The sequence below is a fragment of the Lepidochelys kempii genome, chromosome 1 (assembly GCF_965140265.1).
Source record: "Lepidochelys kempii isolate rLepKem1 chromosome 1, rLepKem1.hap2, whole genome shotgun sequence".
NCBI lineage: Eukaryota > Metazoa > Chordata > Testudines > Cheloniidae > Lepidochelys > Lepidochelys kempii.
The window spans coordinates 157,644,867-157,659,882 of record NC_133256.1 but is presented as its reverse complement, the minus strand read 5'-3'; the positions used below and the strand labels follow the sequence as shown (position 1 = coordinate 157,659,882).

The window sequence follows — 15,016 nt, the reverse complement described above, 5'->3', positions numbered from 1 at the left end:
CCAGAGGCTTAGTGACAGTGCCACCCTGGAATCACGTATTTCCTAATATTCAGGTCTCAAAATATGGGACAGTTAAGCACAGACAAAACTATAATGCACTTCTTAATGGCCAGCTTATGGACACATTTGCCAAACTGCTCATTTACCTCGACAGCTTCAGGTAAGTTGCTAACAATAAGTGACTGCCAGGAAAGACAAGATGGGAAAAATCACGACAGAATGAGAGAAACCTCAGCACGTAAAGATCCACGGTATATTTTACGGCAGAGATTATGAATTTAAAGCACGAGAGATAAAAATTTTGTGGTGGGGTTTACAGTACTATTCATGAAGGCCATTAAAAAAAAAAAAAGGCAGAAGAGGTCTTGAGGGGGATGGCATACATAAGAACTTTGGCAGCTACTGGACAGTGGCCCTTAGACTTGCCTCTCTCCTACACTAGTAACAGGCAAGTGGGTGAGTGGAGTCCATTGAACAGAGTGTTCCCAGCTGGCTTCTTTCAGGTTCAAAATCCCACCAGCCAAAGAACAGAAGAAGTGAGACTCAAATGTGTCTCCAAAGTTAGTTTGAGGACAGGGAGGAAGAAAATCTAATGAGCCACAAGACATGCCCAAGTCATTTGCAGCCTGCAGACACACTCAGGCAAGTATCAGTTGTGATAACAAAACAATTTGTCCCTTATTTAAAGAAAACAATCACATCCTGTGTGTCACTCTCTTTTGTAAACACTTGTATTATTGAAAGAGGCAAGAGGGGAGAGGGACAAACTGTTCAATGGGTAGTTTAATATGCACAAAGAGTAAAAAGTTAATCAGAGACACAAATCTCCTTTTGTGGGGAGGGGAGGGGGAAGGGGAGGGGTTGTGCACAGAGGGGATGATGGAGGTGATTGTGGATTTGTACTGGTTTTCTCTCTTTATTTGGGCCCTCACTATTGATCTTAATTTACCAGAAAGAATTTGCATCAGTGGATTCGCAGTTTGGTCACTGATCGCCTCAGAAGCCCGATGACTGAATGGATTTGGAGCAATTTACCCTCTCTCTCCTGGAACAAGTCTTTCCATATCGTGATGGAGGGGCACAGTGTGGGGAAGCCTGTACTGTATTTTTTGTGGTTAGCTAGAGGATTTAATTCTTCAGGGTTATCAGTCAGGCATTTTTTACCAGCACCAAATCCACTTGAAGTTTAAGAGGGGAAAAGAAGGTAAGAATAGAAAAGAATCACCTGATAGTACTGCTTGACAAAGACACTGAAGTTCAGCTATAGAAATCAGTACTTCGATACAATTCTAGGCAAGTGTCAAGAGAGCTCATATACCTTTAGATTTTTTCACACTCCCAGATTCCGAGACACTTAATGAACTCCCGGTCATCTCTTCACAGTCCTGGTCTAAAATTGCATTGCTGTTCCATTGTTGGCTGCTGTTATCCAAGTCCCACACATTATGGCTATTTTCCTCTAGGTCAGTTGCAGGTAGCATTTGTGAAGCAGATAGTGGTAGTTTTTTATTGGAGGGGACTTCTGTGGTAGACTCCCCCACCAAGGAAGGAGCCTTCTCTTTACATGAGTCATCCATGGCTGCTGCATAGTCCATCATCAGTGTAGCTTCACTGTCCTGAGATAAGGAGGTCTGCCACAGTGAAAGAGACAAAAAAATAAAAAAAAAGACACTATTTGCTGGACAAACCAATCTCCTCCACAAGGGTTTTATTCATTCTTTGCACCCTGTCTGCATTGCCCAGATACTGCCAGAAATCCACATTATTGCATATTCTCTTTGCTCCTTTTCTTAGCAGAGCACAGAGCTAAATCAAATTTGGCTTTAACAAAATGATTTGGGCTTGATTTAAAAAAAAAAAAAAATTAAAAAAAATCCACTGCAGTAATCACTGCAAAGAAGACCTTCCTTTGCAAGTAAGCATCTGTGTGGAAGGAACTAAAAAGGTATCAACTTCCAGAAAAATCTAAACTTTGGTTAAAAAGAAAGAAAGAAAAAAAACAAGGTTTTAGGACCTTATGGTGGCAAAGGAACCTTTATGAAAGTCTGCTAAATGCAAGTCTATGTAGTGCCATCATCCCCATTTTGCAGACAGTTTCAATGCTGCTGCTCCCAGCTTTCACGCCAACACAGCACAGTGCAGACAGACAAGGGTCATGTCAGCTTGCACTGCTTCTCCTCAGAATCCTTCAAGTAGCTGTGAAAAATGACAAAACAGCAGTAAATTTCACTGCCCGGCAGCTTGGAAAAGTGAGAAGCAGCAGAGGCCTTGGAGCTATTCGGTAGGGAGAATGAACAAGATGGGGGTTGGGGGAGAGCAGCCAGGTGGCTTTATGGGGATAGGGAACATAAAGAGACAAAAAGCTTCTTTTCTTTTCCGGCAGCCAGAGAGAGTGGTGGGGCTTTAAAAAAACCAAAAACAAAACAAAAAAAAAACAACACAACCTCTTTTACAGGGAGCTCGGTCTGAAAGATGAAGCCCCCATTCTCAGTCTAGGGACTATAGCTTGGTAGGAATTCCAACACCATCTCTTGGACTCGCAGCTGGAATTCTCACCAGGCTGCTGAGTCTGGACAGGTCTTCCCCAACTCCAACCACAGCCCCACCTCCTAAGAGAACAGCCTCTATCTAGTAAAGTTAGTCATCTGGCTAAATTGTGTCTGATTAACTCTCTGCTTTTAGGCTTAACTTGCAACACTTAATTTCTGAAGCAACAAGGATATAAAACCCAGCTTCTGCAAAAACTGTCAAATGGGAGAGAGTAGAGTGCGAGTTCAAGTATCATACTCAGCAAAGCAAAGCGTCTCTTCAGTGTCGCGCATTAAAAACATGTGTGATTTTGAACTCTACCTTGGACACTCCTGATATGATAATGGTGCTTTTCTTTCTTGGAGATTTCAGCTTCTGCTTTGCAGACTCACTTAACTGTCGAATGGCTGCTTCAGCAACTGGATCAGTGCCATTCAACACCAGCAGCTCTGAAAAGAAAGGAAAGTGCTTTAAGATAAAAAGTATGCAAGGGTTTAAGTGCTGAGCAAAGCGTAAGAGGAGGAAAAGGAAGACAGCTTGAATTTTAAACACAAAAATATACAGATCTACAGCAATCATGGAACTAAACACCACATGAACCAAGTATAAGCCAAATGATCATTTTACTATTAGTTTCCATTCCATGCCCACATCCTTCCTTTGTATCCTGGAATAGGTATATCATTCACTCTTCCAAGATTGTACATGAAGCTTCAGAGTCTCTCTGGGCATAGAATAATAGAATCATAGAACTGGAAGGGACCTTGATGGGTCATCTAGTCCAGTCCCCTGAGCTCATGGCAGGATTAAGTATTACCCGCTCAGTGGTCCCCAAACTTTTCACAGTTGCCCCACCCCTACCCCCGCTTGAGCCAGGGACAGGACACGGACAGGGTAAGGAGGCCAAGGCTGAGGGCAGGTTTGGGACCAGGAACGGAGCCACAGCCAGGGGCCAAGGCTGGGGCCAGGAGTGGAAGCCACGGTTGGGCTGCAGTCGGGGACTGTGATAAATGAAGGCGGAGGGGGAGGGGGGAAGGTAGCTCCCTTTTATGGACACCCAGCCAGCTAGTAGCTATAAAATCCTGTTAAGTAGCTGTTCTCTAATTGCTCTACCCGTAAAGTCTCACTGCTATGCATAGGTAAAAGGCAGTGAGTGGGCACCTGGCCAAAAGAGCAAATGGGAAGGCTAGAACATTTTAAAATTGAAAAACGACTCCCCTTTTGTCTGTCTGTGGTTGTTCTCCAGTGGAGAGGTGGACAGGGCAGCAGCTATCCTGTAAGAAGCTTGGGCCAGGTATGAAAAAAAAAAATCATCAGTATCCTATCTAGAAAGTACTCATTTAAAAACCCAGATATGTAAATAGATCAGGAAATGTCTAGGAAGACACAATTAGGTTTATCCCTTTTATTTCTTTATGGCTTGTGGATTCCTCTGTGCTAACCCCAAGTGCTTTTGTTTTGCTGGTAACCTTTAAGCTGGACCTCAAGAAAGCTATTCTTGGTGCTTAATACTTGTAGTGCTCTTTTAAGATCTAGCAATAGCCTGAATTACCAGATGTACTTCCTTCTTTTTTTTAAAAAATAAAATAAAATTTACCTTTAAGAGCAGAATCGGATTTCTGTGTCTTAAGAGGTTAATGCACACATTGTTTAATTAGCTGGTGGAACAGCTGATTTCCCTTGCGCCCCGCCCCCCCCTTCTCAGCTCTTCCCTTGGGATGGGGTTTGAAGGTACCCCCACAGGAAGTAATTCCCAAGTGCGCCTTCCTGGGCTCTCAAAGGGGTTCTGCACTTGAGTGGTAGCAGCATCTACCAATCTCAAGGTCAGAGAAAAGCTGTAACCTTGGGAGTTTAATACTTTCCACTCCAGGCTTGTATTAATTTTTAGAATCCTTGCAGGCCCCCACCTTCTGCACTGGAAGTGCCAGAGTAGGGAATGAGCCTTGACAGGGGCCAAGGCTGGAGCGGGGACAGAGCAGAGCTGGGGATGGAGCAGGGCTTGGCTGTGCTCCCTCACCACCCCCCATGGGAGCTAGCCCAGGGCCCCCCCCGAAAGGTTCCTCCATGACCCTCTGGGGGGGAGGGGAGAGAGCGCCCTACAGTTTGAGGTCCCCTGATCTAGACCATCCCTAACAGGTGTTTGCCTAACCTGGTCTCAAAAATCTCCAGTGATGGAGATTCCACAACCTCCTTAGGCAATCTATTCCAGTGCTTAACCACCCTGACAGTTAGCAAGCTTTTCCTAATGTCCAACCTAAACCGCCCTTACTGCAATTTAAGCCCATTGCTTCTTGTCCTATCCCCAGCAGTTAAGGAGAACAATTTTTCTCCCTCCTCCTTGTAACAACCGTTTATGTACTTGAAAACTTATGTCCCTTCTGTCTTCTATTCTCCACACTAAACAAACCCAATTTTTTCAATGTTTTCTAGACATTTAATCATTTCTTTGCTCTTTTCTGGACTTTCTCCAATTTGTCCACATCTTTCCTGAAATGTGGCTCCCAGAACTGGACACAATACTCTAGTTGAGGCCTAATCAGCGTGGAATAGAGCGGAAGAATTACTTCTCATGTCTTGCTTACAAGACTCCTGCTAATACATCCCAGAATGATGTTTGCTTTATTTGCAACAGTGTTACATTGTTCACTCATTTAGCTTGTGATCCACTATGACCCCTAGATCCTTTTCTGCAGTTCTCCTTCCTAGGCAGTCATTTCCCATTTTGTATGTGTGCAACTGATTGTTCCTTCCTAAGTGGAGTACTTTGCATTTGTCCTTATTGAATTTCATCCTATTTACTTCAGACCATTTCTCCAGTTTGTCCAGATCATTTTGAATTTTAATCCTATTCTCCAAAGCACTTGCAACCACTCCCAGCTTGATATCATCTGCAAACTTTATAAAAGTGTACTCCTATGCCATTATCGAAATCATTGATGATGATCTTGAACAGAACTGCCCAGAACTGATCCCTGCGGGCAATGTTCCCTCTATTTTCTCCATCCACGTGCGGAATGAATTTTGTTATGTGCACCAATATCACGGTAATGTGCGGATGTGCGCCACCAGTAGAAACAAAAAACCTAGGTATAATTTTTTTTTTTTAAAGTTACCATAGGGATAATTACTCCAGCCAGGACAGGTTAGGCATTTTAGAACTCACTACTACTCAAATAATTAAATTTAAGCATGAGAGAAATAAAATTATGAAATGCACAGACCAGTCAAAAAACGAAAAGAATAAAATTACAGAGAATATGTGCACATTTCAGGAAGTACCAAGAAGTAACAACAACAAAAGTATGTGTTGGAAGGTAAGTATGAAAGAGACTGTGTGGGTGTGTGTGCGCGCACTGTCTCTTTAAGGCACTCACTAGAAGGCTCAGACCACAGCAGCTGCCAGCAGCTCTACTGCTCCTGTGCCCTGTCCCCTCTCCCCTGCTCTGTGGAGATGGCCTAAATGGGCCGGGGGGAGGTGGACACCCTGACATCAGTGCCTCTCCTTCTCCCACCCTCCCCAGTTCTGCACAGCAAGCAGGAGGGTCCCAGGAGCTGCTGGAGGAAGGAGCAACGCGGCTGCAGAACAGTATGGAGGGGCACCTGAACACACACTGACATGTGTGGTTCTGCTAATCAAGTGCGCGGCACCCAATTCACTCCTGGACTGCCACGCGACCACGCAGCTCAGAGGGAACACAGCTTGCGAGACCCCAATCGATATGTCCTTCAAGCTTGACTGTGAACCAATGATACCTACTCTCTGGAAATGGTTTATTCACCCACCTTATAATAGCTCCATCTAGGTTGTATTTCTCTGGATTGTTTATGAGAAGGTCATGCGAGACAGTATCAAAAGCCTTACTAAAGTCAATAAATACCATGCCTACTGCTTCCCCCATCCACAAGATTTGTTACCCTGTCAAAGAAAGCTATCAGGTTGGTTTAAATGTTACAAATGAAGTAAACAAATAGACCTTAAAGAGGCCTACGCGAAAACAAACAAAAAAAATATTTAAAGTAATCTGCATGAACTCCAGTCCCTGCATTGATGTACAACAGCCTACCTACCATAGATCTTTATCCTTGGGCCAGCAGAACTTCATCATCCAGCAAACCCTCCGTCTGTCTCAGGAATTGTGTGAATTGGCTCCAGAGAGTGTGCCGTGTGCTCTAATCTCTACCCCAAAGGAGCAGTAAACTCCACAGCATGTGCCATTTAAAGATGACATAATGAGTCTCTACAATTATTAATTTCCATGATACTATAGTTCCAAGAAGGGAGTGATGTTCACTGTGACACAAGGAGTGAAGGACAAGGACTGTGGATAAAGGAATTTTTTTTTTCTTTGAAGTGCATTTTGACTATTTTCAGACTGCAGGAAGACATCCACAAGACCATATAAATAAGGACACTGAAGATTCAAAATATGGAGGGGGGGAAAAAGTGTTTGCACTTATATACGCTTGAAAGGTTTGGGTCTATATTTAAATAGATTAAAAAGCATATGTAACCACATGCCAAAAGTGAATACAAGAAGAACGGTTCTACCACCATCACTACCTAGTATTTTAAACACACTTCATCTTCTATCTACTGGGTTATTTACAAAAGGTAGAGAAGCAGGCACAATGAGAATACACGAGTTGCTTAAGGTCACAAAGTGAGTCAGTGGCAGAGCTAGAAGAGAATCCAATCTTCTGACTTCCGTAGGCCATCTTTCTCTTCCTCTAATTTAGACACAAGGGAGAGCGCACCTCCTCTGACAGGAGGACTCAGCAGCAGTCCCACTCACAGGGCTTTTGTGCACTGTCCCCTCCGGTGGAAGAAGTTTAGGAATTGTGGATTAGGGAATCTTTGCACCTTCCTAATCCCATGGAGCCCAGGGATGCATAGGAAAGAGATATTCAGTTGACAAGTAAAGAGGAGCCAACCTGGCTGCTGCTCCATTGGCTTCCCTTCTCTCCCAACAGCACAGTTCCTTGGCAGATTTTCAGGAAGTTAGGAATTAGTTACACTCAGACTTCTACACTAACTGTAATATTTGCTAACAAATGCTAGGATACCTGCCAGAAGGCATTAAGGCATAGGTCCTGCTGTTAATTTAATGTTTTAGGATAATCTATGGCATAGGAGAGAAAAAGGGATATAGATACAGGCTCTGGAAGTTTCTCTCTTACCTGTATCTGAAGAGGATAACACTTTGCTGACCGGAGCACCTTGACAATGGATTGCTTGAACTGAGAAATCCTTTTCAATCACCTTCACTTTAGCTGGCGTTTTCACAGGAGAATCTGAGAAGCAAGTTTCTCATTTATTATCTCTTACCTAGATACTCTGGTGATGAGTATTTTAGAAATGTGTATAACAAAAATAATGGGCATCTGAAAAAGTGCTTTTACGGACACAAATTAGCATTTGAAAAAACCTGTCTAGTATAATTCTGAACAAAAGTTCTGTCACTGGTAAATGCCAAATCTTCAGTCTTAAAATGAGCTCATTTTTCTGTTTATAATTTTGATTTTAAAACACTCTAGACAAAAGAGCCACGTAAATAAAACTAAAAAAAGTTTGTACAATGATTTGACGACTAACTCATATCTACATTTACACATACACAAAATTTTAAGAGGGTTTTAAACTTTGTGCCTGTCACAGAAGGGCTAACAACACTAGTTACAGCAAGGCACAGTCTGGACCAGCACTGGACAAGCTTCCTCCCACAACACTGCCAATCCACTTTAGAGATAGTTATAGCGATCAGGATTAGAAAGAGCCAGTCAGGTCTGTACTAAGCACAGACTCTGGCAGTCTCATCAAGTTGTATGGTAGTGTTGTAATTTGGACAAGCATCCACCAGAAGCCAAACTCATTTCCATTGTGATCTAAGCCAAAAAGTCTAATATTATAAATAAAGTGTAGACATTACTGAGTGCTCTGAGAGCAACAACAACTAACCTAAGGTAAGCGTCACAGGGAGCTCTTGGTGCTGACTAGCAGAATATTATACGGTGTTAAAGGGATTCCCCTGGGCTGGGTATCTGCATAATAATTCACCGAAGGGTGGTATGTGAGGTCTCCACCAAGAGTTGGTAGCCCACTGGTCATCATAATCATTGAGAAATGTATGTGCAGATAATAATTAAAGGAGTTATGTATTTATACTGAAAATAATGTTTTTCAGGTCTTGGAGTTAAGGGAGGTTACCAGGAGGTGACATACCTCAGAAATATTCCCTTCATGCAGGAGGTAATTAACACCTACCTCCCTGTCTGTCCTATTGTGTATTGTAAGCGGTGAGGTTGCACTATATATGATTTGATGAAAATATGCTAATGAGTGAGAATATAACATAACTGGAATATACTTCATGCAAAAGGTCTCTTGTAAGGTATCTTTACAAAGCTTATAATCTACTGAATGTGGTCATCCTAATTGTATGTATACATCATTCTTGTATCTGAAACTAGAAATATGAAATATAACTGAGGGCATATTATAATTATGCAAAGTGTGGGCCATTAATGGTGGTTTGGAATCTTGATGGCTCCCATTAACCAGGACAATTGACTGTAGATGGCTCTGTTTACTTGTAAGTCTTCCTGTATACATGTATGCAATGAAGTCTTACAGTAACTTGTGATCATGTCACCTGAACTGGAATCCATCTTTAACCTGTTGTTTTTCCATTTAGAAGGAGGGGTGGGAACCCAGAGAGGGACAAAGGACTCCCGCCTTATGCAAAAGATATATAAGGGGGTGGAACAGAACAAAGGAGGCTGCAGTCATGAGAAATCCCCTAGCTACCACCTGAGCTGGAACCAGGACTGTACCAGGGGAAAGGATCGTGCCCAGACTAGGAAGGCGTTCAGTCTGTGAAAAGCTTATTGAAATATCTCTGAGGGTGAGATTTTTATCTGTATTCAGTTTTCTTACTGTATTAGGCTTAGACTTGCGTGTTTTATTTTATTTTGCTTGGTAATTCACTTTGTTCTGTCTCTTTTTGTATTTAATAAAATCAATTTTTACTTAATTAACCCAGAGTATGTATTAATACCTGGGGGGGCCAAACAGCTGTGCATATCTCTCTATCAGTGTTATAGACGGTGAACAATTTATGAGTTTACCCTGTATAAGTTTTATACAGGGTAAAACAGATTTATTTGGGGTTTGGACCCTGTTGGGAGTTGGATATCTGAGTGCTGGAGATAGGAGCACTTAAGCTGTTTTCAGTTAAGCCTGCAGCTTGTGGGGGACATGGTTCAGACTTGGATCTGTGTTTGCAGCAGGCAAGTGTGTCTGGCTCAAACCAGGCAAGGGACTGAAGTCCCAAGCTGGCAGGGAAGACAGGCTCAGAGCTAGTCTAGGCACATCAGGTGGCATTCCCAAAGGAGTTTCTGTGATCCAACCCGTCACATATGCCTCATGCTGTAGGCCTGTTTGTAGACTCAGTCCAAATTGAGTGATTGTGAAATTGAAGAGAGGAAATCTACAGGAAGAAAGAGTAGGGGGTGTCCTGTTTATGAATAAAGACCAAGGACCGGTTTGGTTTATCCTGAGCCAGGTCTACACGTACAGACCTGCATCGGTACAACTATCTCACTCAGAAGCGGGAAGAATCCACTCCCCTGAGCGATATAGTTATATCAACCTAACTCCTCATGCAGACAGTGCTAGGCTGACAGAAGAGCTTCTCCTGCGGACACAGCTACTGCTGCGCAGGGAGGTGGATTAACTCCACTGACAGGAGACGCTCTCCAAGCGGTGTAGTAGCATCTTCGTTAAAGCGTTACAGTGGCGCAGCTGCATGAGCACTGTACAGGAACAAGCCCTTGGAGTGCAAAAACACACACCACATTCTTCAGGTAGACGGCAAACTGACAGCATACAGGTCTCATGAAAGAAGAGTCAGTCAAAGCCTGTCTGGCTGTAAAGTGCTGCACGGATTTTGGATGAGCAATACTTTATTATTAGACATGAGAGGATCTTGTTAAATAAGTCCCGTCTCCAAACTGAGAGAGAGTTATGATTCTATTTTATATGTAATCATTTGTTTATAATACTTCTCTTTGCTACTACCTGAATCTCTATACTTGGTTAAATAAACTTAGATAGATATGATCTCAGCATAAACCTAAGTGCTGTGTGTTTGGCAGAGCGGTGATCTGAGGTGGAAGTGGTAAGATGGCATATACTGCTTTTTTGGGAGAAACGAATTTGTGCATACTGCAAGCAACCAGTGGACCAGGGGCTGGCCGCTCCAGGGAGATGCTCAGAGGGTTTAGCGATAGGCACAGTCCAATCCCTGATCAGCAGAGTACCAGCGGTGCCTGTGAGGCCTAGAGGGGACGGCTTATGTTGCCCGTGGCCAGCAGAGTTAGGAAGCTGACCCCAGCCAGGCACAGACAAGGCTTCTTCATGCTAAAGGCAGGGGGTAGCGAGGTGTCTCTCAACCTCAGGTTACCCCTGGGAAGCGGCACCACATAATCAAACTGTTTAATAAGGAGGATCCCCTTCAGGTGTGAATGATAGCTTAGAACAACACCAATCCATACTAAAGAGTTGGGGGCAGAGGAGATAAACAGATCAAGAAATAAAGAAGTCAGAAGTTAATAGTTTTAAAGCTATGAAGTGAGCTGTAGCTAACCAATTTATTTGAGCATAAGCTTTTGAGAGTCTTTAAGGTGCCACAAGTCCTCCTTTTCTTTTTGCGAATACAGACTAACACGGCTGCTACTCTGAAACCTTTCATATAGGTATTATCATTTAACTTATAACCTCTCTTGTGGGTACGTATGCATATGAGGATGTGGGAGGGATAAACTGGGTGGAAAAAAGTGGGTGACTCCACATTTTATTCCCTTCCCCCACGATCAACAACAAAAGTAATTACACTGAGCTTCAAGAAAGCATTATGGATGTTAAAGCAAGGTACCCCCACAATTTCAATTTCTGCTCTGGTAATTCTGTCCTGTGTCTTTTGCACTTGGTCTATTTTTTTTTTTTTTTTCAAGTTTTCTATACAGAAAATCTGACATGTCATAAGAGCGCCTACTTTAGCAGCTTGTTGCGTGATTGTAGAGGATCACGTGCCATCTTTTTGCAAGGGCAGACGGAGAGATGATCACCTTGACAGGGTGCAAGAAACACTCCAAATACAATGGATTTATATATTAATAGCAGCATCATACTATCTACTCTACCCCACTCGGAGATTCATGTTTTCAAAGGGAATACTCAACACCCCCCCCCCCCCCCAAAGAGAGACACCTAACATTCACAGTACCAAGCAAAGGAAATCATGATCATTTCTCACCTTACTTACCAGGATGCTGATTCTGCTCCCACTGAAGTCATTGGCAAGACTTTCATTGACTTCAGTGGGGCAGGATCTGGCTTCACGCAAAAGAAATATTTTATCCAAGACTACACTAAAAACAAAAACAAAAAACCCAAAATACCCCTCCCCCACACACCTAAATAGATCTACACAATGTTCTTTTTTCTTTCCCTGTCCCCCATTGGAACTATACTACTAAAAACCAGCACAAACAAACAAAACAAACAATCTTGGATTTGCATTTTAAAGTTTCACTGATATCTTCACCTGGGCTCAGTGCAGAAGGTTTCCCTTCTAGTCGAGGTTTGGTTTTCACAGCAGTGACAGTAGTGACTACAGTCCCACAAGGCATTACAGTGCACTCCTTTTCTATTTTTGTGGCAGGAAGCTGAGCAGGAACTTGCCAGGATTTTGACTCATTAGGTTCCACATAAGAGAACTAGAAAGAAAAAAATTGGTAATTAAAGTAATAATTACACCTTGAAAGGAAAGAGACACCACTTTGAAACAGCAGCTGGAATTGTAGAGCAGATTAGATCAAAGCACACTGACGAGTTGTTAGTGCATGTTAGCAAGGTACCCACAGACCTTTAAGCATACACCAGGGTAGTGTGGGGCAGACAAACCCCAGCTTGCCACGAACTAAGTGTTCATGTAGACAAGCCCTTAGAAGGCCCAAATTATTCCTTAAAGCTTTGCCCATAACAGTCACAGCTTTTGCTTTAAGTAGGTAAGGTATGATTCACTGTTTGACTGCACCTTATGCAGTCACTTACACAAGTACAAAGTGAGTTCACAACACTACCATTTTGATTACGTAGCATAACACACAGTTGGCACTTCTGTAAATTGTTAAAAAACATGCAGGCAACAGCGTATTGGGCCTGTATTCTTAAAATGGACAATCTGACCATACACATTGTAAGGAGAGTGATCACTTTAGATAAGCTATTACCAGTAGGAGAGTGGGGTGGGAGGAGGTATTTTTTCATGCTTTGTGTGTATATAAAAAGATCTTCTACACTTTCCACAGTATGCATCCGATGAAGTGAGCTGTAGCTCACAAAAGCTTATGCTCAAATAAATTGAGCAGTCTCTAAGGTGCCACAAGTACTCCTTTTCTTTTAATCATAAACTAAGAATGTGATACCTCTGCATTGATCGATCCTAACACAGGGCTATGGCTGTTGGACCTGCTCTTCAGTGCAAAGCTTTGTTGTCCAGAAGGCTGTTTCCTGAACAAGTCTAAAGGTACAGTTGCCCATGCTGAAAAAGAACCTAAAATAAATGAAAGTGACATAGTAAGGTCTTGTCTGAGCTGTTAATATCTTTGAAGTTATTTTGAAAAGGCGCAAAGCAGAAGCCATTGCTACTTCAAACTGCTGAGGCACCTAACATTGCAAGACATTATCTCTTCAGCACAATAAGGTATTTACTTTATGAAGAGACAGGATTATTTGCAGAAAAAATTTTTGAAGGATCTATAGTTCTTGAAGGCTAGGTTTTTATAATAGTTATAACACTGCTTGACAGAAAAGAAGGTAGATACTTAATCACAAATAGTTCAGCTATTTTTTTTTTAAAAATAACTTTTCCTCTGCATCCTGGACACGTGGAGGAAAAAAAAATAAACAAACCTCTAGAGATTCTGAACACTGATTAAACTGTTCAAAAGACAGTCCAGCTGAATTCTTTCATTTTTTCCTCTATTGCCCTTGTCTTGTATTTCGTAGAGGGTGCTACCTGGATTCATTTTGGATTGGCATAGCCAGCTAAGAGTACTTCCTTATGTGGGTCTTAGAGTGCAAGTTTAGATTCTCTCTCTGATATCTTATAGTTAATGTTAAAGAATTCTATTGTTAACAAAATTAACACGATGCTAAAGCTTTGTTATGCAGGTCCATGCGCAAAATCTTATCCCCTTTCATGTTTATGGGAGTTTTGCCACCGATTTCAATGGAGTCAGGATTTCACGCCACTAAGTATTAAGAAGTCAGGATTTCCATATTTCAGAGTGACAAGCATTTATGATTCTCCTTACTGTTGTGCTAGAGCTTAGCTTCTTCAACTGACATAGAAAGGCCCTTTTAGATTAGTCTACTATAAAAGACGCTCACAACACTGACACCCCTTCTATCCAATAAGCCCCAGCCCATGCAGAATGTTCACCGTGAGAAGGGAGAGCCATTATTCGTCAGTGTTGTTATCGATTTTACATGAAAGGCACTCAGATGCCATGGTAAAAGGCAGCAATATAAAACTCTACGATAGATGGACCTACATTTAAGTTAGATGACTGCCAGCATTTCCCACATTCCTCTTACTAAGATTTAACAACCACCACCACCACATATCCAACTAAATATTACTTTTTCAGAAATTTTAAGTCTGTTATTTTATATTCATTGTTAGACTCTTAAGCAAGTCAAATAAAGTAATAAAAATGTGCCATTAAAGGTGTATGGTATGTGTAGTGGTTGACATCTTGAAAGACCATTATTAAAGACACCCGGGCAGGACAGATTTTTTGTAGGTAAGTGATAATACATACTTTTCCCCCTTACTGAGAGGTGTTATTAGAATATGGCTCTACATTAGAGCGGTGTGAAACTTTTTTTTTTTTTTTTGCCATTTCATTCATTTCCATCCTCCACATCTCTGTAAATGTTTGACACAATGGCTATTTTCCCCCTCACATTTGTTTGCTGAGAAAAAAAAAGTTACTGATACACAACCATTTCTCCCCCAAAACTGGCTTATTTCCACTTAAAAATCTGTGGCCCAACAGAGCTTTTAAAAACAGCCCCAATTACCAGAAGTGTAATGAAATTCAAAACTCACTCACCCTTGCATGGTTTTATGATAGTTTTGTAATTCCTTTTTGCCAGCCTTGAATTTCAAAACACATTCTGTGTGACTAACATAGCACTCTAAGTTATTAAATATGGCATACATAAGTTATATTGGATAAGGGCTTAGTTAATAGGTAGGAGGCAGAAAAAAAAAAGTCTGCTCTTCTCCTGATCAAGTAGAGAGTTACTCTGCAACAGAAACATCCTTTCTTGTAAGTAGGGATAAGGAACTCTAAGCTGGGATGGTAGAATCAGGTATAGTAGTTTACAATTCCCTATAGTCAAAGTTTGATTATA

The 15,016-nt window shown here is 41.9% G+C and overlaps 1 protein-coding gene across 2 annotated transcripts in view; it reads right to left on the bottom strand.

The window, feature by feature from the left end:
* Positions 1–15,016, bottom strand: part of C2CD2 (C2 calcium dependent domain containing 2) — a 54,138-nt gene that overhangs the window by 8,874 nt on the left and 30,248 nt on the right. For both annotated transcript variants that reach the window (XR_012160807.1, XM_073359954.1), the window contains exons 9-13: positions 13,018–13,145; positions 12,135–12,306; positions 7,708–7,821; positions 2,851–2,978; positions 1,319–1,631 (exon numbers count right to left, since the gene is read on the bottom strand). Coding sequence is in view for 1 of the 2 variants with exons in the window: in XM_073359954.1 (XP_073216055.1) it covers positions 1,319–1,631; positions 2,851–2,978; positions 7,708–7,821; positions 12,135–12,306; positions 13,018–13,145 (855 nt within the window). In the remaining variant the exon portion in view is untranslated. The remainder of the gene's footprint in view (positions 1–1,318; positions 1,632–2,850; positions 2,979–7,707; positions 7,822–12,134; positions 12,307–13,017; positions 13,146–15,016) is intronic.